This window comes from Pecten maximus, unplaced genomic scaffold, assembly GCF_902652985.1.
Source record: "Pecten maximus unplaced genomic scaffold, xPecMax1.1, whole genome shotgun sequence".
In the NCBI taxonomy this organism is placed as follows: domain Eukaryota; kingdom Metazoa; phylum Mollusca; class Bivalvia; order Pectinida; family Pectinidae; genus Pecten; species Pecten maximus.
Window position 1 is genome coordinate 308,315 of NW_022982135.1, and position 26,081 is coordinate 334,395.

At 35.7% G+C, this 26,081-nt stretch overlaps 3 protein-coding genes across 3 annotated transcripts in view; 2 read left to right on the top strand and 1 right to left on the bottom strand.

The window, feature by feature from the left end:
* Positions 1 to 26,081, top strand: part of LOC117320372 — a 129,063-nt gene that overhangs the window by 66,599 nt on the left and 36,383 nt on the right. The gene's annotated exons all lie outside the window — the stretch shown is intronic.
* Positions 1 to 26,081, top strand: part of LOC117320373 — a 359,054-nt gene that overhangs the window by 46,475 nt on the left and 286,498 nt on the right. The window lies entirely within an intron of this gene.
* On the bottom strand, positions 21,538 to 24,133 carry LOC117320380. Its single transcript, XM_033874989.1, has 2 exons — positions 23,970 to 24,133; positions 21,538 to 22,056 (listed from the first exon to the last, which is right to left on the bottom strand). The coding sequence occupies exons 1-2, from the start codon at positions 24,039 to 24,041 to the stop codon at positions 21,616 to 21,618; spliced, it is 513 nt and encodes a 170-aa protein (XP_033730880.1). The 5' UTR covers positions 24,042 to 24,133; the 3' UTR covers positions 21,538 to 21,615.

The window sequence follows — 26,081 nt, forward strand, 5'->3', positions numbered from 1 at the left end:
AAAAAAGAAAATTGAACTGATTCAATGTAGCAATGGTCGTAGTCAACGACAACTTGCTGAACAGTTTGGGGTCGGCAAAATACAGGTCAGAGCATCTTGAAAAGAAAGACAGAAATTTTAGAAGGTAATGAAGAAAATAAAGGAAATGATAGACAAAAACAATTGTCTTTGTTTTTATTTAAAGTTAAGACTATGGCATGTATTTAGCCAAATCTATACAACTTGCACCTGAGTTCAGTCAATTAAAAGTTACGGTTCCTGATGGTCTAGCTCAAATTGGTCCACCTTGGCACTTTGACCCGGACCCCCAGGTGTTCCTAATAGTGAGGTTTCACTGTAATTTTCTTTTATAACGGGCCGTATACAACATGTAACATCTCACTGAATGTCTATTATAACGGGCCATATATAACATGTAACATTTATATAATGTTCTATTTTTCTGCTTGAATGGACCGTTTATAACATGCTAATTTGCTATTGTAACGGGCCGTATACACCATGATACATCTCACTGATTTTCTATTGTAACGAGTCGCATATAACATTTAACTTCTTACTAATTTTCTACTATACTGGTGTAATTGGCCGTATACAACATGTAACATTTGAATAATTTTCTATTTCAACGGGCCTATATAACATGTAACTTACTACTTTTCTTTTATTACGGGCCGTATATAACATATATAACGTGTAACGACTTACATCACCCTGTTCATAGCCTTTATTACGAGGACACGGGTTTCGTTGCATACCAATAACGATTTCGATTACAACACTTCTAATAATATAAGTTTAAAATGGAATTCGTACATGAAATAAATGATTAAAGTAAAGTTTCAACATCGTGGGTATGTGAATGTTCAAACATAGGCTAATTATTTTATTTGTGATACGAATGTTTATTGTTTTAACTCAACGGAATTTAAATGTAAATAATGTGTTTAATTTAAAAATGAATCCCTACAGTAAAAAGAAATTTTTAACAAAACTCAAGTTAAATATACGTACAACCTGTAAAAGCATATATTCGGAACATTTTTGACGTGCACGGAAACCATACGTGTCAACTCACCAGCAGTTATAGGCGGGTTCCGATTAGAACACCCGGCAGAACAGATACCTGTGGTGCTGTGACAGGCGTGACGACCGTGTCGACCGTAGTTTCACACCTGATTATTGTTAAATGGTATACTAACCCACTCACAGTCGAGTACACTTTGATGTCTATATGATTTGTAATCAGTTAAGTTAAATAGTATCAAGAAAAATATCAGTGATAGTTCGCCATGTTGATAAGGGTTATCGGATAGTAGTAAATGGTCTGATGTGATTTTGTTTCGCATTTTCAATCATTTAAAACAGTAAAATATCTAAGTTGTTGTACTATAGCTGTCTTCTGCAAATTTGGTTTATGAAAATGGTATGCAAAATTATTAATAAGGAATGAAATGAGATGAATTCAAAGTTCGTGTAAAATAGAGGTAAAGATCATGTAATGTCGGAGAATACAGATAAGATACAGGTAATTTTGGAAAACTTTGGAGAACACAGGTAAAATCCAGGTAAGGTATAGGTGAAGACTATAATGACTGTCACAACATACCTGCCCGTAACTTATTTGTAAGAAGTGGAGAAAGGAGACCCCCCCCCCCCCCCCCCCCCCCCCCCCCGCCGCGGTAATCCAGACGATTTTTCTTACCTTGTGGGTCAGTCACCCGTGTCGACAGATTCACAGCTCTAGCTCGTTTGTCACACCAAGTCGTCATAGCAACCGCTGCGAGGCCTTAGCCCCAGGCATTTACCCGTTCAACTCAGTTTTTGTAACGGTATTTTGCTTTCCTATACAGCGAATTAATTAATGATTATAGACTGGTCTTGCTTTTGTTTCAAACTTAAAGCAGATGATAACTATGATATCAACAAATTTTATTCCGTAGTTATTACGTGAGAACCCATAAACCAACATACATAATGTACGTAACCAAAATATGATTATTATTGATCAGATCATAAGTAATATACGGAAAGAATATCTGTAATATAGTTCACACTTAATGAAATTTAGGTATATATATTTTTTAAATAGAAGGTGCTTCACACAGACATGGGCTCGTAAAGATGACGCATTAAAAGAATTTATCCTGTAACACAGTATCAACTGATATAGGCACATCGTTTACTTTGCGTTTTAACTTCTGTAACATAAAATACATTAATACAATGGTGTACACGCAAATTACATAAAAGATATTTACTAGTGTTAATCTGAGATTATTAGATTATTTACAATTAAAATTATTATGTTATATACGGCCCGTTACTAAAGGAAATTAGTGAGATGTTACATGTTGTATACGGCCCGTTATAATAGAGCATTATTCAAATATTACATGTTATATACGGCCCGTTACTAAAGAAAATTAATGAGATGTTACATGTTGTATACGGCCCGTTATAATAGAGCATTTTTGAAATATTACATGTTATATACGGCCCGTTACTAAAGAAAATTAATGAGATGTTACATGTTGTATACGGCCCGTTATAATAGAGCATTATTCAAATAATACATGTTATATACGGCCCGTTACTAAAGAAAATTAATGAGATGTTACATGTTGTATACGGCCCGTTATAATAGAGCATTATTCAAATATTACATGTTATATACGGCCCGTTACTAAAGAAAATTAATGAGATGTTACATGTTGTATACGGCCCGTTATAATAGAGCATTATTCAAATAATACATGTTATATACGGCCCGTTACTAAAGAAAATTAATGAGATGTTACATGTTGTATACGGCCCGTTATAATAGAGCATTATTCAAATATTACATTACCAGTGAAACGGAAGGGAAGTAACTCTTATATATCGGGAGGACATCCTGCCTTCGGCCGTGATTAGGAGACGCGGTAAAGTAAGCATAACTTCAAAACATAAGCTAGCCACGCTATCTAGCGTTCCACGACGGATCGCGCTGTTCCGTGGACATACACGCCTTCCGGCGGGCCACGATATCCAGTGTTCCTCGACGGGCCGCGCTGTTGCGTGGACACCCACGGTATCTGCCGATCCATCACGAATCGCGGAATAACGTGGACACTTTGCCCACGCATGTCCACTAGTGGACATTGCGTGGGCAGTCCATCGTGGGCGCGTGGAAACCGCAAAGTCCACGTAAGCTGTAGTGTACCGTTACAAAAACTAAATTGTACGGGTTAATGCCGGGGGCTAAGATCTCGCAGCGGTTGCTATGACTACTCTGTGTGTCAAGCGACCGCGATCTACTACCTGTTCACCTGTCGACACGGGTGACCAACTCAGACTTTTTATCTATGTGATGAGAAAAACGTCCGGATTACTGCTGGAATTTTACTTAACTAACATTTCGTTTCCGATATGGAGCTCCGGATTCGGAATCAGAACTTCCGGACTTGTGAGTACAAATATAACGTTACGGAAATTCGTTCCCCGACATTTCCGTCGGGATTGTGAGTTTTACGGACTATCGGCGTCCAGATTTAGCGGGTCAGCTGTATTGGTATATATAACAGAAATACAAACACAAAGTGGAGTACGGGTTAGATATATACATATTATGTACAATTTGGATCTCATGGGATTCGAAAATAACCTACACATATTTATACATATGATCCCCCCCCCCCCCACCCCCCCTACACAGAACAATAGAATATTTTCACTAAATACATATACACATACAAAAATGTACATGCACAATTATATTGATATTATCAAAAACACGTTCATCTTTATAATACCGTCAGATATGTCATATGTCTCCGATACCGTGAATCAAACGTTTGTATTCAAACTTGTGATGTACAGTGGACCCTCGATAATCCGAACACCTTCGTTCCCAGTCCAAACCGTCCGGATTACGAGTTTTCCGGACTGCCGAATTTCGTCTACCAGGTCAAAAAAATTGTCGTGTAAGAGTTATCTCCCTTGATTACATACAATCCGGGACGTTTCATAAACACGTCTAATTATCAGACTTTTTAACAATAAATATACTTATGTTTCTGATATGATTTTTGATTTCTTTTGTAGAAAGTAAAAAATAAACTTTGTTTTTAAAAGAACATGTAAAGTGAAAGTTGTTTTATTTATAGCGGGCATATGTGTCCTACAAACACCACACATGTGTCACGTCCCGGAGGTTCACAAACAAGTAGAAATTACAAACGTTAAATACCTTAAATAAAAGACCCGGATTTTACAACTTACCATCAGTCCATGTTTTTTTATGATTTTTACGTACCAGAAACCCCAAGCTATGTATCTAAAAGTACGCTACACCAGCGAGAACTACCGAAGAAGTCCGATAATTATTGAACCCGTATTAACTTAACAATGTGACGCTTAATTAAGTATCATACGACTATTGACTAATTTGTGTGTAATCAACCCAGTTCTTGTGATCACTGCTTAATACGTAAATGTGTATGTAATTAATAACGTGCATCTTTCAATGAGTCGTCGTTTCACGTAACGGTGTTACAAAGCCGATATCCGTGTTTACCCAATACAAGTGTTCATGATGTTAATTACCGATCATAAATTTATTACATGTATTTGAGATTGATTAATTATGGTATCACGTACTGTATGTTTGTGCGTAAATTCTTGCTAATTACGAAATAGCAATATGTGTTCCTATAAAAGTTGCCGTCTGTAAAATAACTATAATAGATATTGTACGTCAAGTTCATAAAAGCAAGACCAGGCTATACTATAAAATCCTTTAATACTGTAAAGTTTAAAAAGGTCGTAGAGAAAAAGTAATGTACCGTTATAAAAACAAAAGTTACACTTTGTAACACAGGTAAACACCCGGGGCTATGACCTGGCAGCGGTCACTATGACTACGCACAGTGTCAAGCAATAGTCTGTGTACAGCTGTCGACACGTGTGACTTGCTCCGAGATTTTTTCTCCTCGTGGTGAAAAAATCGTCCGGATTATTGCGGGAAATTTACTAATGAAAAGTACGTTCCGTTCCCAAAATGGGCTTCCAGAATAGGAATCCGAATTTCCTGACTGGTGAGTACAAATAACGTTACGGAAATCCGTTCCCGTGCATTTCCGTCCGGACTGCGAGTTTTCCGGACTATCGGCGTCCGGATTATCGCGGGTCCACTGTACACTGAATGGTCAACAAATGATAAACGTTCTGCCTGATGAGAGTCGCCGAGCGATGTGTGCGACATCATAGGGATTCCATTAGTTCTGTTTCTAAATAATAAGACAATTTAGGCAAACTTGCTATAGAAATGCAAGATATTTAAATATGTTTTCTTACATATTCCTTGTTGGAATCATGTATAAAGTAAAAATGTAATTTACCTAAATATACAAGCAAATATAGGTGGGTTTTTTTTTAAAACATATTTTTATTGCTTCAAATGTAGGCATGAGGATTGGGCAGAAGTTATACAACTTATTAAAGCCCCCTCCTCCAAACATTTTTACAACAATGTGACACAAACAATGGACATTTACATTAATTTTACGATTGACAAATTAGAAAGGAAGACTAAAGAGAGAAAGTGAAAGGAATACAGATAATTATACAAAAATGAATTTATGTCTAACAAAAATATTTGATTTACACACAATAACATAATATCTGCCTAGAACAAACTAACTACGTTTGCACGCTCCTTCATCTTATCATTGTCCTTTCATGCTCATTCCTTAATCGTTCCCCTTTTGATAATCAAGCTCCTGCTAGGTAATATAATATAGGTTTACAACAGGGACATAAACCCTCAGTAATTGCATGTATGACATATAGATATTAGACCTCTCATTTTATGAATACTTGGGTTAATACAGTAATACTGTGGGATGCATTTTGAACGAATAATTTTCATTTCAATATGTTAAAGTGTACCCTGAATGAAAAATTACATTTTAATATGTTATTGGTATTGATTAATAAACAAGAATGCAGAAAACCGCATCAAAATCGGCCGACCCATTTCCGAGTAATTGTGATTTTTCTCGAAAACACACCTGAAGACCTCGTTTTGGTGACCTCTGACCTGTGACGTCACAGGTTGAACACGATCGGAGCCGCCATATAGGAAATATATAGAAACAAACGTGAACACGTGCCTGTAATTAATGCGAATAAGACAAAAAAAGGAAAGTGCTGAATAAAGTCTCTGAGTTATATTTGTGAATTAGTTAATAACAAGTGCTACCGAAACCAGGGACATATAACTTTCTTTTTAAACGGTGCCATATATAACATGTAGCATCTCACTAATTTTCTCTCATAACGAGCCATACACAACATGTAACATCTTACTAATTTTCTATTATAACGGGCCAAATACAGCGTGTATCATCTTACCTATTTTCTATTATAACAGGTCGTATATAACATTTATATTAAAATATTTTATTCATATTTTTTTTTATTTTAACGGGTCGTTGTAACATGTATGACATTTGAATAACCGGCCGTTTATAATGACTTACATCATATAGCCTTTATTATGGGGGCATGACAGGCTTGTTACATACACATGTACCAGTATTGATTTCGGTTATAATACTTCTAGTAACACAAGTTTAAAATGCAATTCATTCAAGATGTGAAATAAATGCTGATCATTTTGGGGTTTTTTTATTAGCCAAAACAGAAATTATACCGTTATTTGTGATTTTTGGGTAATTGTCCGCAATTGATAAAACGTGTCCATGAAAGCTCAGTAACTCCCAGACAAGATTCATAGAGTAAATTTCAACATCATGGGTACATATATGAATGAGGTAATTTAGGTTAATTATTCTATAGACAAACGTTTGAGATATGATTTTTTATTCGTTTGTATAGAAAACGAAACTCACTGAATTCCAAAAATAATGTGTTTGATTTCAACAAAATGTATTCCCTATAGTATAAACGCAATCCTTAATAAAATTCAAGCTCAATTTATGTACAAACAACCTGTAAAACCATGTTTTCGGAACTCCTTTGAAGTGCACAGAAACCAAACGCGTGAACTCACGGCGTGTGCTGATTAGAACACCAGAAATCACGGACACCTGTGGTGCAGTGCCAGGTGTGATGAGCTTGTGGACCGTAATTTCACACCTGGTAATTGTTTAGCTGTATACTAACCAATTCAAACTTGAGAATTCGTAATTCTCCGAACATGTTTATACATCTTTTAAAAGTCCTTTTTTAAGTGAAGATATGACTTGCGACACGAATTGAAAGCAAAACCACCAGGGTCTCAATCACTTCATAATAATGACACAATTACAAAAATAAAAGCAAAAAAATACATAAAATTTGGAGGGAAAAAAAATCATACACGAAAATCATTACGAGTTTATAAATTTTAGTATTAATTATGATTAGTCACGATGAAATAAATTGTTTGTGTTTTATCATTAAAAACGGAGCTAAAATAATGGTTTTAATAAGTACCTATGCTTTATACCTGTACAGAAAGTATCAATTATATTATATTTGTTGCGAATCACTTTTATATAATTTCACTGACAACGATCGTATATAAATTATGTCTTTCTCAAGCATTTAATCGTCCTTGATCCCTGAGACCATGACATGTAAAATAAGGGATAAAATCTGTATATGTAGAAGTTTGTTGTAGACTTTAACACTGGTATTCATACGGGAGAGAGATTTAGTATATTGTAGATCATGATGATTATAATATATTACTTTCTAAATTAAGTGTCCTTCATGACTAAAGCGGGTTTTGCATAGAATATAACGCTTGAATTTACTGTACGTGTGTTCGTCTTTTCTCACAAACCAGAGTATCCAGAACTGTTGTATTGTTGGTATGTTTATTTGAATATTAATTTGCGAATGAAATGGCACATTATTTTAGTTTAATTTGTTGATGCTGTGTTGCTTTCTTTGGTAACGAGTAAGAAATGGTAAACACATAACTAATATACATTTATTGGTGATTGACCGATTATTACACCAGTCTGTGTAAACCAAGCGGTCATTTTCAGAGTCAATTTCACTATGTTATTATTTTTTTTTAACTCAAACTTATATTGTTGGATTCCGACTTCTCGTCGGCAATATTCGCCAAATTCAACAACCTCAAATCTCATGTCCAGATCGTATTCGAACATATTTGTACTGATACTGTTCACACTGTCCTCTATGCTACTGGCCACCATACCAGTCACTCTGTTCAACCTGTGACGTCATAGACTGAAGAGTTCCAAATCAGCGTGACTGACCGATAAGCTGATTAGCAGTCGATCGACAGGTGCAAATCGCGTACTTCGATGTGCGATATCTCGGCACTCGGCCAACCGATTTTGATGCGGTTTTCGACATTCTTCTTTGGTGGTTACAAAGAATAACACATTTGATTATCGTTTTTCGTTCAGGGTACACTTTAACATAAATAGATGATGGAACTCGTCTCCAATACTTTCATTGCAAAAATCTCCTTTATATATATATTATACCACCTTCCTGTCATTATACGAATTTTTAAATTAGACGTATGAAATTTAGTTAAATGTAGTGTATTTATTTCCGATAATATTGTTAATTGTGGAAGAACGAATCGTCTGTATCATTTGAGTCGGTACCGACATCGTAAGTATAGGTGATTATGGTAGGACCGCTTCACGGCTGAGCGCTCCCAAGTCGAGGCTAGCCGCGGGACTCGATGGTCACGGATGGCTGCTGTCCAGGTAAAGTAGTCTACGGCTGGCAGTGCTGGTATTGCCGCGCGACAGAACCGCCCGAGGCGAATCTCGCAATATTCGTCATGATGTTTAATATTAGGCGATTTTCACGAAAACTGGATTGCTCCGTCAATACTAGATTCGAGGAGCAGAATTAGCGTCAGTGGAGAACAAAATAGACCCTGTCGGACATTTCTAGACTGTCGGGGAAACTTTTAGATAGTCATGAAATAAATAGTGTAAAGTTCATGATTTCTAGATAGCTCGATAGAATTAGACGGTGGTCATGTTAAATTGGATATGATTCACAGAACTAGCTTTGACCGTCGAAAATTAGCCATGAAAATTCATAATTAGATACGTTGCTGAAAAAATGGACTGGGTTGGGTTAAATTAGATCTTTTATGGTAAAATTGGTGAAAATTTCAGAATTAGTAGAAAATATGAAAAAACTAGTACATTCGTGTCTCCCAGTGTTACCAAGTCATCATCTACAATAACATATAAAGAAGTGTCATCAGCAAATAGCTTTATATTGGTACATACTTCATTAGTTAGATCATTAATAAAGAGTAAAAACAGAAAAGGTCCAAGAATTGATCCTTGAGGGACTCCAGAATTTACATTTTTAAAACTAGATGAATAACCATCATATACAACTCGTTGTCTTCTATTTGAGAGATAATTTTCAAACCAGTTATAGAGATTACCTTTTATGCCATATTTTTTTAATTTATATAATAATCCTTTATGCCAGACTCTGTCAAAGGCTTTGCTAATGTCACAGAAAACAAGTCTTATATCTTTCCCTTCATCTAAAGTTTTTGAAATTGTATTATATACTGTGAGCAACTGATTAATAGTAGAATCATTTTTCTGGAAGCCAGATTGGTGAACACTAATTATATGATGTTTGTTTACATGATTGTACACATATTTGAAAATAATTTTTTCAAGTATTTTAATAAAACAAGGTGTAATTGCAATGGGTCTATAGTTACTAGGATCATCAGTGTTTCCTTTACCTTTATATAAGGCATTTACATTTGAAGATTTCCATGCAAGTGGAATCTTACCAAGGTCTATAGTTTTTTGAAAAAGAATTTTTAAAGGTTTGACAAGTGAGGGTAAAAGATTCTTTACAATTTTAGGTGACAAATTATCAGGTCCTGGTGGTTTATTCTCCTTGATTATTTTAATTTGGTCTATGATATCTTGTTCAGTGATTTCTATATTATTAAAATCCAAGTGACTAAGGGGAGGTAATTCATCAACAATATCATCAGGATCTTCATCAACTGCATTAGATATGGAAGTAAAAAAATTATTGAGAGCCTCAGCCTTATCAAGAGGATGTAATAATGTATTACCATTAACTGTGAGGGGATTTGAGGTAGATTTATTATTTAGATCACTTATTGATTTGGCTATTTGCCACCATTTTCTAGGAGGAGTATTTTTATCTAATAGAGAATTTTGCATCTTTGTTAAATAATTAGATTTTGCTTCCCGGATTAACTCAATAACTTCATTACGAGAATTTCTGAACTTAAGCCAATCGCTTTCCTTGTTAGTGTTTCTAGCTATTTTATGAACTCTATTTTTCTTTCTTAATCTATTTCTAATTATACTATTCATCCAAGGTTTGTCATTTGGGCGTAATCTTATCTTTTTTGAAGGAATGTAAGTTTCAGCTAATGTTCTAATATTGTTTAATATTTTATCATTAATTACATCTACATCATTGTCATTTCCAATTATTGTTTCCCAATCTAAGGAAGAGAGATTAGCATTCATTAAGTCCCAATTTGCTTCATTGTATTTATGGATAATTCTTTCAAAGGACCGTTCTTTAAATACTTTGAATCACAGATTAAGAACTATTGGACAATGATCACTGCATAGAGGTGGTAGAACTTCAGTATTCTGTATCATATTCAAGTTATTAACATAAAAGATATCAATACTTGTTGAGGATGTACGAGTAATTCTGGTTGGTGATTGATTTACATTATCAAGTTGATATTTAGTAAGAATTCTAGAGATATAGGAGTTTGGTAGTATGTTAAGCATGTCTTGGTTAATGTCGCCGGTTATTATTAAATTGGTGTTTGTATTGGTAAGGTTGTCTAATAGATTATCAAATTTCTGCCAATATTCCACTAAAGTGTCAGGAGGTCTGTAAATACAGCAGAGTAGTATAGATTTATTGTTTGTTTTGATTTCTATAACTATATTTTCAATCTCATTAGATTCTAAGTTAGGCATTCTCTTGGTTAAAATATTATTTTTTGTGTAGCTACAGTATACATTCGAATAGGTGATATCACTTGAATTTGAGTAGGTGATATCACCAAATGGGAATAAATAGTAAAACGGCGCCCCATAATAAATTAACCAACGGTCCCGGCCACACTAAAATACGCCATAGGGAATTATACGCCATAGGTACGCCATAGGGGTTTTCCGCACGCCATAGCAAAATAGAAACGATAGATTCACAAAATGAATTGTTTTTTTGCGTTGGTATGTCCCTTTTACAGGTTCTGATGACGTTTCATTGAAAAAAAATGTGTACTTTGTAAGAAAATCGATCTTGTTTGCGCAGCCAGGTGAGAGCACTTTACACTAAAATACGCCATACGTGTATATTCACGCCATAGAACAATCAAAGTGTTATTTCTGCAAAATCAATGTTTTTTCATCGTTGTATATGTATTATACATGATATGTAAAAGTGTCATTAAATAAAAATGTGTATTTTGTATGAAAAACGATGATTTTGTCCATCACGATTTCCGAGTCAATCCCAAGGGAAGTAACTCTTACACTTACAAAATGAACAACACAATATTTGACTCACTATGAAACACTGGCCTATTTATTTATGAAAACACAAATCATAATGTAATATATACAACATTTGTAAAACAATTTGTATTTAGTAATACAAATAACATAAACAAATATAAATTGTGATATAATCATATATTATTAGAAATGACCAGTTGCAATTAGGCCTAAATACTGAAAACTTATTTATTTTTTGTAGTAAAATAAAAATATTAATTTTTCAAATTCATGTTACTATCAAATCTACAAATGATATATTTAAAGAAATCATTATTGTACACATAGAATTATGATGCATCACTGGTAACTGTAAAAGTCTGAATTTTGGCGAAAAATCTGAGTTTTAAAATACATATCTGAATTTCAGCCGAAAAGTCTTAGTTTTTCAGATATACATTTTATATTCTGATAAGTTGGGGGAAACTCAGATAAGTATTATAAAATTCCGATTTGCATGCTGGAATTCAGATATGTTGGGTAAAATTCAGATGTTTTCTTATTTGTGCCCTCGGGCACCCCTTCTTGCCGGCGAGAGCAGCACGGGGTTTCACACCTCCCGCGGAGCCGGGTGTTCATGGTCCACCGGCACCAGCTTACCTTTACCTGTGCTGTATAAATCATCCGCGTGCGACTCGATCGGTCACCAATATAGACTATCCTACATCGGTAGCTGTAAACTTCAACATTACGGCCGGTAAAGTGTTTTAATTTGTGATTATCTTCGTCTGTTTTTAATGTAATGACCAGTGTCGTTGTTCCGTGTGTTTGATACTTTTCTACCTCCGATAACAAAAGATCTGACTGCACGGTGCGGTGATGCAATCGGACCGACGACGTTTTGTACAAGGGCATATCACAATCGACAACCAATATCTCTTATTTCCAATTGGTATCTAAGCTTAATTAAAATGATATTCTCAATAAATCTGTTCACGTGTTGTTATCTGTTGAAACAGTCGGTTCGTAACGTAAGTAGCCGCCCATATGTAGAGTCTACCTACTGTGCAGTGCGTAATTAATAAAAATCGTGTGTTGATACCGATATTCACACTGTTATAGACCTAATATTAACTATATATGCGCTGATCAGCATACATTTAACGTAAAAAACGGACCCAAACCCACATTGTATCTATATTTTTGTGTGTATTTTTCACCCGTTCGATAGCTTGTTGTCACATGACTAGTTATACGTCTGGCCGAACACAGCGCCAGCAGGCGGTCTATTTTAAGACCGATCAAAAGGCATACTTACACAGTGTGTCGCCGTAAGTGTCGTGTTCTCTTTGACATTTTCATAATTGTCTTAGGGAGCAGGTTCGTTATATCATAATTGTGTTTACGTTAATATAACACTATTGCCATTTTCTTGTTTCAGGTGTCCGAGAACTGAAAACATCAAACCAACTTTCTTACCAGTTGCCTTTCCTGTATCTAGCCCTGGCGATTCTGACTATCTTTGTTCAGTTCAAACACACTCTTAGAATTTGATCATTTTTAAATAATTTGATATGTGCATCGTGTAAAATTTTGACAAATTTCTTGATATACTGGGACGTATATTCTAAATAAATGGTATACGTAAATATTATACCGACACATATAATGTATCATGCTAATTTTCTGAATAAAACTTGCATCTGTATCGTTTATCGTAATGTTAATACTTTTGTGAAATGTAACAGGACCGGGTGTATTGTTCATCAGGATAACTTTCTATCAATAATGGGCCGTATTTTACCATATTGGGTCACATTTTGATAATTCATTAAGCAGAACAGGACGAAGCGCACAGCGTACGACTATTAGACAATTTTCTTCATATACAACAATTTGATAAAGCTCCACATGCTAACGATGTAATGTAATTGGTCTCTAGGCAAATATAAAGGAATGAAAACCAAAAGATTATTTTATGTAATGATTCGTCGATGCACAGGACTTAGAATATGCCGGTCAAGCTGATGTCCATCAGAATATGCCGGTCAAGCTGATGTCCATCTTCCTCAAAACCATTCTTGAAGTGGAAATATTTATCAATTGATGACCAGCAAGAGGGCATCTTCGTCATTTCGTCAGCTGAAAGACCGTAAGGTCGTAATACAGCGGACGTAACACCTGTTAAGTAAGTAAGTAGAACGAGTGGAAGCAGTCAATGCAAATTCTGGCAACTTGCAACCACATTACTGTATGATATCGACTGCACATGCATCATTTAAACCAGCTATTTGACAACTTCGTTAAAGCTGAAATAAATGCATCTTCCAAATCCGAAAATAATTAAGGAACGACTTAAAGGGACATCACGGTAAAAACGTTGTAATTTTCAATGAATGTACGTGTTTTGTTCCTTTCCAGTTATGTTTCTGTGCTGTCCCAATGTTCACAGTCGATCCTCATGTCCAGCTTGACCACTTGATTTAGTTGGGAATCCCCCTCTAAATTTAGCGCGGAAATTATTTTTAAATCATCACGTAACTGTTTTGAAATCGAGGCAACACAAACACACGATAGTTTACAAGGCGAATTGGATTAGTTGGACAACGATATTATACAGTGGTTTAAATGTTAAATAACACGTTCTGTATATATTCCGGCACATATATTTATGTGTAAATAAGTGTAAACACCGTACATATAGTATAGTGACAGTAGCGATGTACTGGTACAGACTGTATAAATATTACCGAGTTTGGGTAAATATTACCGAGATTGTCATGACCTACTATCCAGCAATCAAGCAGAATACGAGCAGCGTCCGTATTACTGCTGTTTTCATGTTTGAACTGTATTGTACTGCTTCCTCAGTTTAATTCTAGGATTGTGTTTGACCCATTTTCCAATTATTCTCTTCATTGCGGAAGCTGTTATCGTTTTCAACCGCAGTCGATTCACATTGGAAGCCATTTTTGTTTTCAGGTGTTTTAGTGTGTTGTGCGCAGGCGTGTTATCGTATATGTCACAAAATTTGCATATTCAGACTATTGATCAACGAATTGTGATAACCTTTTTATAATCAATAATTGATGTTTTTTATATACATATATCATCAAATTCGAATGGTTATTGTTCATAAGGCTATTTTTTTTTAAAGATATACCCAATAATATGAAAAATTACAAAATAAAAATTGGTTTACCGTGATGTCCCTTTAACCAAATGTTGGTATTTTTTTGTGAGTAGAGTAAACCACATCTGTATAGATTTACGGATACGAGTCGGAATGGGTACGTGTCGTCTGATAAATTAGTCGTATGGGATTTGAATATACAATAGGTTTTTGAATGCCTTTATTTATCACTGTTAGTTGTTACGTCAGATGTTCCACGGACTTTTGATTAGATACGTGTCCGTAATAGAACATAAAACATTAGAAACACAAATTAACTTACCGAACTTGTTGAATTATTATAGTGTTCCCTTTTGCAAGTATTATATGATCGATGTCGCAAATGTCCACCTTTTTATTAGTGTGAAGGGCTTTCGTCCTAGGGGCTAATGTCCCGGGGGCTAATGTCAAGAGCGGGCTTTGTCCGTACCCCGTTTGTGTACATAGCAGGGAGCGGTAAAACGGCTGTAAAACGTCAACATTGAATCGTCTGATATAGGTGAAAATATCCCGTTTCACAAATGATGTAAAACTAACAAAAATATGTTATTTTCGTGGTTATATAAATAACTTACGAAAGCGCCAACGCTATCAAAAATTACATTTACATCAGGTCAGAAAAGAATGTCTACCGGACGTACCCGACACCTGCACATGGAAAAGAAAAGGTTAAAATTATTACTTCAATGCATGTGCTCATGTGTACACATACTTTTTAACATGTAATTACATAATCATAAATACATGAAACTTTGATGTAACGAATATAACAAGAGATCCCAGAGGGATCTTGGCGCCCACCATTGAATGATCTTCATAGGTTCCATGTCAGATTGATCTTTTCTCTACTTTTCCCTTCATTTTACTAATCTGTGCAAATTGAGACATCCATCCAGTACTTTTCAAACAAGGGAATCCTAGCTATATAAGAAATCTGAGATTGAATGATAATGGCTGTTTGTTTGCCAGGTTGTTTTCAGGACAGACTGGTCCAAAAATGCAATACAAGGGACCAAGGGGAACCTACTTATGAAATTTGAGAAAGATCCATTCAGTACTTTGAGAAATAGAGATAACAAACTTCAATTGTCAAAATTCAAGATGGCGGTCTGTCGGCCATATTGTTTTCCAATTGATCTCAAAATACAATAAGCATAATGAGGCACCAAGGGGAACCTCAAAATGAAATTTGAGAAAGATCCCTTCAGTATTTTCTCAGAAATAGCGATAACAAACTTCAATTGTCAAAATCCAAGATGGCTGCCTGTCGGTCATGTTATTTTCAGATTGGTCTCAAAATGCAATATGCATAACTAGGCACCAAGGGAAACTTACATATGAAGTTTCAGAAAGATCCATTCAGTACTTTCTCAGAAATAGCGATAACAAACTTCAATTGTCAAAATCCAAGATGGCTGCCTGTCGGCCATGTTATTTTCAGATTGGTCTCAAAATGCAATATGCATAACTAGGCACCAAGGGAAACTTACATATGAAGTTTCAGAAAGATCCATTCAGTACTTTCTCAGAAATAGCGATAACAAACTTCAATTGTCAAAATCCAAGATGGCTGCCTGTCGGCCATGTTATTTTCAGATTGGTCTCAAAATGCAATATGCATAACTAGGCACCAAGGGAAACATACATATGAAATTTCAGAAAGATCCATTCAGTACTTTCTCAGAAATAGTGATAACAAACTTCAATTGTCAAAATCCAAGATGGCTGCCTGTCAGCCATGTTGTTTTCAGATTGGTCTCAAAACGCAATATGCATAACTAGGCACCAAGGGAAACCTACATATGAAATTTCAGAAAGATCCATTCAGTACTTTCTCAGAAATAGCGATAACAACTTCAATTGTCAAAATCCAAGATGGCTGCCTGTCGGCCATGTTGTTTTCAGATTGGTCTCAAAACGCAATATGCATAACTAGGCACCAAGGGAAACCTACATATGAAATTTGAGAAAGATCCATTCAGTACTTTCTCAGAAATAGCGATAACAAACTTCAATTGTCAAAATCCAAGATGGCTGCCTGTCGGCCATGTTGTTTTCAGATTGGTCTCAAAACGCAATATGCATAACTAGGCACCAAGGGGAACCTGCATATGAAATTTGAGAAAGATCCCTTCAGTACTTTCTCAGAAATAGCGATAACAAATTTCAATTGTCAAAATCCAAGATGGCTGCCTGTCGGCCATGTTGTTTTCAGATTAGTCTCAAAACGCAATATGCATAACTAGGCACCAAGGGAAACCTACATATGAAATTTAAGAAAGATCCATTCAGTGCTTTCTCAGAAATAGCGATAACAAACTTCAATTGTCAAAATCCAAGATGGCTGCCTGTCGGCCATGTTGTTATTAGATTGGTCCCAAAACGCAATATGCATAACTAGGCACCAAGGGAAACCTACATATGAAATTTAAGAAAGATCCATTCAGTGCTTTCTCAGAAATAGCGATAACAAACTTCAATTGTCAAAATCCAAGATGGCTGCCTGTCGGCCATGTTGTTTTCCAATTGGTCTCAAATCGCAATATGCATAACTAGGCACCAAGTGGAACCTGCATATGAAATTTGAGAAAGATCCCTTCAGTACTTTCTCAGAAATAGCGATAACAAACTTCAATTGTCAAAATCCAAGATGGCTGCCTGTCGGCCATGTTGTTTTCAGATTGGTCTCAAAACGCAATATGCATAACTAGGCACCAAGGGGAACCTGCATATGAAATTTGAGAAAGATCCCTTCAGTACTTTCTCAGGAATAGCGATAACAAGAATTGTTTACGGACGGAGGGACGGACGGAGGGACGGACGGACGGACGGAGGGACGGACGGACGACGGACCACGGACGCAGGGCGATTTGAACAGCCCACCATCTGATGATGGTGGGCTAAAAATACACTCTCCAATCATCGTTGTTTATCAGCCGTTCCACGGTTGAACCTGTATATATATGATTTTGTGAATTATGTTAAATAATATGTCTGTGCTCTAAACTGATGAGCTAATTCGCTCAAAGTCCTAAAGAACTTGAACTGGATGTACCGGACACCTGCACATGGCTAATGTGGCCACCCGTGGATAGCGCTTTGACAGGTAGGTAGAGTACCTTTCTAAAGGACGCCTCAAGTCCGTTTGATCTGATTCGAGTACAGGTAAGGGACATAGCTTGGAGCAATCAGATAATCAAGATGCTTATTGATTAAACACAGCTGTTGTTATTGATGATACGCAGGTGAGTTAAGCAGCTCGATATCAGCATCTCGTTTTCTTCTTATGCAACATTGATCAAAATATATAATCCACACATGCATATACATGACCCCTCCCCGGGTCCTAGATTTCGTTTGTCGATAATTAACAGTCGATTCAATTTACGTCAAAACATACTATTTTCAGTCAGAATATGGAATTTGCCACCCGACATTGTCACTTCTAACCGCTGGCCTCAGGTTTGGCGGAGTTTTGTGGGGACTGTGGAGAAAAACAGAAACATTTGCTTCATAGCAAACTTTTTATTTGGCTATTTAGTTATATCATTTGTACACCACCTAAGATGTTTTCTAATTAATTACAAATTACAATAGGCGAATTAATAATCGACCATGTTTTATGTCTATATGTCATCGTTTATAATTTTAATTGTGTCAAGACAGAGACGCGTTATCTGATATTCACGTCTCGGGTCCAGGTAAATTCATGCAAAATACAAGTCTTCATACACGCACTCTTTCTTATTCCATCACTGTCCCTAAAAAAATAAAAGATAATACTACATACTGTTTAATCACTTAACAGTTCGCATTTATCTTAAGTATTTATCTCGGTTAAATACTCACTGTAGATTATCGTAACGAATGTTTGATCAAAGTATTACAATGGGTCCTTGCTATGGGAATCCACGATACATCCTTAATTTGTACCGGTTTGGATATCGGTCGTCAATCCATAATTCGTTTTACCAATTTTGCGAACTTTATTGTTAAGGTGAGGAGTTTTCATAAGCAAAACGTTCATGTCCTAGATCATTGTTTCAAATATGGTGTGGTCACTGCCCTAGTCAGTTACAATACACAACCTCTGCTAGTCCAGATGACACTGATTACAGGTCAATTATCTTGTTCACTGGACCGTTGAGAAGTCGGCGTGCCATCGACAATGTCGCAGTGTCGAGTTCTACAATAATATAAATATAGGGACAATTGTATAGGCAGGAACTCATTACACACCCATGACATAGGAATGCATATTTAAACAAATTTCAAGACCATGAGCTGTGACAAGACTACTATATTCTGTATGTATCCTGGAATCCTTCATACTGTGTTGCTTTTGGAAATGAATTGAATTACGTAATATCCTATCTCGAAGGTAAAATACAGAAGAGTCCTTGTTGAGCTACGGGGAGAAGTGAGTACTTGCTGTGGCGACATCCCGTAGGGAATGGAGACCCATATTTTATCGACTTAATCAGTATCCCAGGGTTAAGATGAAATGTTCGTTCATGTATTGTATGAATAAAAAGATAATCTACACGTAACGTTTCGGATTTTATTAGAAGATTTGATATCGATAAAATGATTCCGGCTATGATTTTATGAGTTTAACTTTATGAGGGTCGGGAGTAAAACACGTAAAATGAAAGCAAAATGACGCTTATAAATCCAGATACATTTAGAAAATTATATAAAAAAAAACGTTTAACAATTTATACGTCCCATTCTATTTAGAAAATTATTAAAAAAAAAAAAAAAAAAAAAACGTTACACAATGTATACTATACGTCCCAATCTATTTAGAAAATTATCGAAATGTTGCAGGATATATCAAGAACAAAATCTACATGGCACACCATTTACGTCTGTCCAATTATCTTAAGAAAATGATCAAATTTTCACCACTCTCTACCCTCGATTATATTAAAAATACAAAAACAAAACGCCCCGCTATAAATCACGAAGAATTATCAAAATGTTGCCGATATATATTCGTACCGATACATTAAGAAACTTTGATGCTCGAGTTCTGTTCAGAACATCATCAAAATGTTACACGATATATACGTGCGATTCAGAAAATTATCGAAATATTTTTCCACGATCTAAAATATATATTTAAATGTGTATCTCTGTTGTATTCGGCAAAGTATAAAACATATTGTACGACATACATGTCGTGAAATGAGTCCTGATATGCCCCATTATTTTATAAGCAGAGACGTATATAAAGGTGACATGTATGCGATATATACGTCTACGTATTTAGGAAATTATTAAAATGCTACAGGGTAAATATGTCAAATAATGTTAACGGATATAGGTATACAGTATATATCAAAGTCAATAAATAGCAAGCATGGTTCAGGCCAGGCACAAAGAAGAAAACTGCAACTGGTTAGAAAGTTGGTCTAATTTTTCTGCAACCGTATTACAGCCATGGGATACCTGAAACAAGAATATAGTAACTGTGTTATCTATACGTCAAAACAATTATACGATTAAGTTGTTCACAAAGACTAACATTTTCCAATCTCGCCAAATAACCATTAACAAAACGATGGTTCTGTAAGAAATATAAAGGACAGCAGCGACACTTACGGTAGGTGATTCTGTTTGTACTGGTAGCTAGCTGGTAGCCCATGACAGACGTACGGCTTTTGATCGGTCTTAAAATAGACCGCCTGCTGGCGCTGCATACGGCCAGACGTATGACTATCATGCGACCACAAGCCATCGAAAGTGTACGAACAATTTATACACAGTAGATCTAGGCTAGTAATGTTGATTTGCGTCTGATTTTTCGTCAAGTGCACATAAATAATGTTTGGTCTATAACAGTGTGAATATCGGTATCAACACACGATTTTTATTAATTACGCACTGCACAGTACTGTACATATGGGCGGCTACTTACGTTACGAACCGACTGTTTCAACAGATAACAACACGTGAACAGATTTATTGAGAATATCATTTTAATTAAGCTTAGATACCAATTGGAAATAAGAGATATTGGTTGTCGATTGTGATATGCCCTTGTACAAAACGTCGTCATTCCGATTGCATCACCGTGCAGTCAGATCTTTTGTTATCGGAGGTAGAAAAGTATCAAACACACGCAACACACGGAACAACGACACTGGTCATTACACTAAAAACAGACGAAGATAATCACAAATTAAAACACTTTACCGGCCGTAATGTTGAAGTTTACAGCTACCGATGTAGGATAGTCTATATTGGTGACCGATCGAGTCGCACGCGGATGATTTATACAGCACAGGTAAAGGTAAGCTGGTGCCGGTGGACCATGAACACCCGGCTCCGCGGGAGGTGTGAAACCCCGTGCTGCTCTCGCCGGCAAGAAGGGGTGCCCGAGGGCACAAATAAGAAAACATCTGAATTTTACCCAACATATCTGAATTCCAGCATGCAAATCGGAATTTTATAATACTTATCTGAGTTTCCCCCAACTTATCAGAATATAAAATGTATATCTGAAAAACTAAGACTTTTCGGCTGAAATTCAGATATGTATTTTAAAACTCAGATTTTTCGCCAAAATTCAGACTTTTACAGTTACCAGTGCATGTGTATTTTCATTTTCAACAGATTAAATATTGAAACATATGACATACATTATAACAATATACATAATATATATCAAAACAGCTTCTATTTCAAAATGAATTACATAAATTTAATACAACCTTTTTATTTATTTTACAATGTCATAAATTTTCAAATCTAGCGAATAGTGACACACTTAAAGTATATGTTTTATAACATTGTCTCTATTACCCATTATCAATAAATCAATCATTTTTAAGATTAAATGCTTGAAAAATATTATAAATTACAAAGCGTAACATGACATAATAAAAGGTGTTTATCAATTTCAATCAATTATGCAAAAAATGGTCGTCTCAAAGCATGGAACTGGGTCCTGAGTCCTGAGTCGTTGAAATGCACTTGGTCACGGTCATAGTCCTCTGGAAAGTTAACTCTAATCTTGATGTATCTCAGTCTAGTCAGCAGTAGTCGATTTATCTTCTTCCGTTGTTTCTGAAAAGACGTCGCTGTCAGGCCGGGGGACTTGTCAAAGTTACCACGTCGCACAATCTCTGTAAAGTACACCTCCTGAATTCCAGCATGATGTAGGTCCACCTGCAGTGTCAGAAGTCTCTGGAAAATGTCGTTGGGGGATGATGTCGCTGAGATGTCATTTCCTCTTAGTTGGATGAGTACAACATCAGGGTTGTACTCTATCAGGTCTCTAAGTAGTTGTCTTGGAATCGAATCAGAACGCATGCCACCCTTCCCGAAGAATCTGACGGTGCCAGGAACCTGCATAAGAAACAATAGTATGAATAAGCATAATATTTCATATTAGTGAACAAGATTGAAAAATTAAATTCAAATACCAACTTTGACAGTTATTATTATTGTTTGTTTTTTTAGGTCATCTGACCCAAAGGGTCAGGATGACCTATAGTCATCGTGCTTCGTCCGTCGTCGTCCGCCGTGCGCCGTGCGCCGTGCGCCGTCCGTAAACTTTTTCTTTCAAAACGCTACTCCTCCTTAACGCTTGGGTGGATTACTTCCAAATTTGGTTTGAAGCATCATTGGGGGAGGGCAATCATATTTTATATAAATGAGGCTGGTCTGACCCCTGGGGCCAGAAGGGCGGGGCCCCAAAAAGGGAACTTAGGTGAATATTGCTATAAAATCCTACTCCTCCTTTACCCTTGGGTGGATTACAACTAAATTTGGTGTGAAACATCATTGGGGGAGGGCGGTCATATTTTATATAAATGAAGTTGGTGTGACCCCTGGGGCCTGAGGGGCGGGGCCCCAAAAGGGGAACTTTGATGAAATTTTGCTATAAAATCCTACTCCTCCTTAACCCTTTAGTGGATTTCAACCAGATATGTTGTGAAACATCATTTGGGGAGGGCGGTCATATTTTATATAAATGAGGCTGGTGTGACCACTAGGGCCTGAGGGGCGGGGCCCCAAATGGGGAACTTTGATGAAATTTTGCTATAAAATCCTACTCCTCCTTAACCCTTTAGTGGATTTCAACCAGATATGTTGTGAAACATCATTTGGGGAGGGCGGTCATATTTTATATAAATGAGGCTAGTGTGACCCCTGGGGCCTGAGGGGTGGGGCCCCAAAAGGGGAACTTTGATGAAATTTTGCTATAAAATCCTACTCCTCCTTAACCCTTTAGTAGATTTCAACCAGATATGTTGTGAAACATCATTGGGGGAGGGTGGTCATATTTTATATAAATGAGGCTGGTGTGAGCCCTGGGGCCAGAGGGGCAGGGCCCCAAAAGGGGAACTTTGATGAAATTTTGCTATAAAATCCTACTCCTCCTAACACCCATAGTGAATTATTACCAAATTTGGTGTGAAACATCATTGGAGGAGGGTGGTCATATTTTATATAAATGAGGCTGGTTTGACCCCTAGGGCCAGAGGGGCGGGGCCCCAAAAGGGGAACTTTGGTGAATTTTTGCTATAAATCCTACTTCTCTCTAACCCTTGGGTGGATTAATACGAAATATGGTGTGAAACATCCTTTGGGAAGGGTGGTCATATTTTATATAAACGAGGCTAGTGTGACCGATGGGGCCTGAGGGGCAGGGCCCCAAAAGGGGAACTTTGGTGAATATTTGCTGTTAAATCCTAATCCTCCCTAACCTTTTGGTGGATTACAACCAAATTTGATGTGAAACATAAGGTGACGGCAATCATATTTTTTAATGAGACAGGTTTGACCCCTGGGGAAAAAAAGATGGGGCAAAAGGAGCGCTTAGGTTAAACATTTCTTAAAAATGCAATTCCTCCTTAATGCCTGAATTGATTACAACCATATTTAGTATGAAACATCATTGGGGAAAGGCAATCCTAATTGATATAAATGAGTCTTGTCTGACCCATTGGGACAGAGGGGCATGCCCCAAAAATGGGAACTTGGCTAAAATTTTGCTTTATGATGCTGCTCTTCCTGGACAAGCTAAATGGATAAAAACCAAATTTGATCTAAAACATAACTGGCTGCGATAAATAATTTATGGTAATAATGCTGGATTGGGGTGTGTGTCCCTGCTGTAAGTGTAAGTGTTTGTCAGATGACCGTTAAGGCCCATGGGCCTCTTGTTTAATATTACTTGCATTTTGGGAATTACCCAACAAATAGAGTTTTTGATATTTATTCTATTCTCAAACACATTTGCTATCATTATTTACCTTAAGATCACCATGACAATATCTCTCAAGACGAGTAACATAGCTGCTCCCAAATACTGCAAACTTGGCCATTGCTGGGTAATAGATGAGTATGAATGTTTCTTTGTAGGGGGAAGGTAATAGAATGAACAGAAATTGAAAAGGGTCTTATTTATACCATCTGACACAATGCATGGACAGCTTAATTACCTTTAATAACTTATTTTCTTTAATTGCTCATGGAATGTCCTGATTTTAAGTTCATTTATCAACATCCTTCATCTACCTGTTTATGAGTATCTATGTTTACACACTATTCAATGTGATGTAATTGTGAACACTTATTAGAAAATATTAATTCATTAAGTAAACAACACATTATTTGACCACTCTCATTAATAATGAAAAACACTGTTCACAAATTGTTTAATGGTTTGGGATTATGTGTATATGTGAACAGCATTGAATCACTAAGTTCATTAACACATGAATTAAGTATTTGGACTGATGTTAACTGTACAGGTAAAGGTAATGAAAAGTGTTCAGTATTCTTGTAACAACAAATACTAGTGTACCTTGATGATGGAAACATTGCTGCCAGTGGAAAAATTGTTACAATGTTATGAAACATGCCTACTTTAAGTGTGTCACTATTTAATAAGTTGTATATATTAAAAGATTTTATGAAATCAATGAAAAACAAAAAACAAAAAAAAAAACAACCACAAAATAAAATGTTGAAAATAAAACTTTTATTGTGTGATTCCTTTTGAAATTGAAGTTGTTTTAATACATGTATGATATTATGTGTAGTCAGAGACATATATACAGATGTATATATATATGTCTCTGGTATAGTGTAATAATGTCTGTACAATACATGCTTCCATTTCAATTCAAAAATTATTTTATTATTCCAAATATATACAAATACATGTTCAATATACATACAATCAATCAACATAATTATATTAGAAATTTAAATGTTATTTATGTATATTATTATCATTTGTTAACTTTTATTTTTAATATTTATATATATGAAATAATAGGATCAGACAACAGGACTACCCTATATAAGTCTTTTCCCTAGACCGGTTGCAGATAGGTATAATAATTATACATAGTCTAAACAGCACACCTTTCACACTCACTTACACACAATTTCATAAAGGGAAGACATGAAAAATAATGATGAGCAACATAATCATAATAGTTGAAATCTTTTATTTTTTATATATAAGTAAACATGATTTAAGATATATAGATTAATATCTTCCATGCTTCCATCTTTCATCTTCTGAAAATTTCAGAATATTTTATGTATTAAATTACATAATTTATATATATATATAATATACATAATGTATATATCATTTCAGAGATGTCAACATATATCTTTGGTTTCTTATATATACCAATTAATAGTGTCCTTCTAATCATTTTGCAAGAGTTACTTCCCTTGAAATCGACCTGAAATTGCGATAGACAAAAACATCAATTTTCTTACAAAATACACATTTTTATTTCACGAATATTTACTAAATCATGTATAATACACATACAATGTGAAACATTCATTGATTTTGCAGAAACAACCCTTGAACTTTGCTATGGCGTGCATAAACACGTATGGCGTACTGTAGAGGATCTAAGTAGTGTAAAGTGCTTGAAACTAACTACGCAAATAAGACCGATTTTCTTACAAAGTACACATTTTTATTTCATGAATCTTTACTAAATCATGTATAATACACATACAATGTGAAAAATTCTTTGATTTTGCAGAAACAACCCTTGAACTTTGCTATGGCGTGCATAAACACGTATGGCGTATAGTGCTTGAAACTGACTACGCAAATAAGACCGATTTTCTTACAAAGTACACATTTGTTTGAAATGAAACTTTATCAGAACCTGTAAAATAGGTATATCAATGAAAAAAACAAGTTATTTTGTGTATATATCGGTTACATTTTGCTATGGCGTGAGAAAAACTCCTATGGCGTATATTTCCCTATGGCGTATTTTAGTGTGGCCCAACGGTCCAGGTAATGAAAGGGTGTCACATCGGTTCATTCCCACTCAGCCAACATGTTGTTTTTACTATATAAACATGATTGTTATCACCTG

Bases quoted from the DNA above. Each gene is read 5' to 3' on its own strand.
- LOC117320380 (XM_033874989.1), bottom strand. From the start codon at position 24,041: ATGGCCAAGTTTGCAGTATTTGGGAGCAGCTATGTTACTCGTCTTGAG. The intron at 22,057-23,969 runs GTAAATAATGAT...TTTCTTATGCAG, and splicing joins ATTGTCATGGTGATCTTAAG to GTTCCTGGCACCGTCAGATT.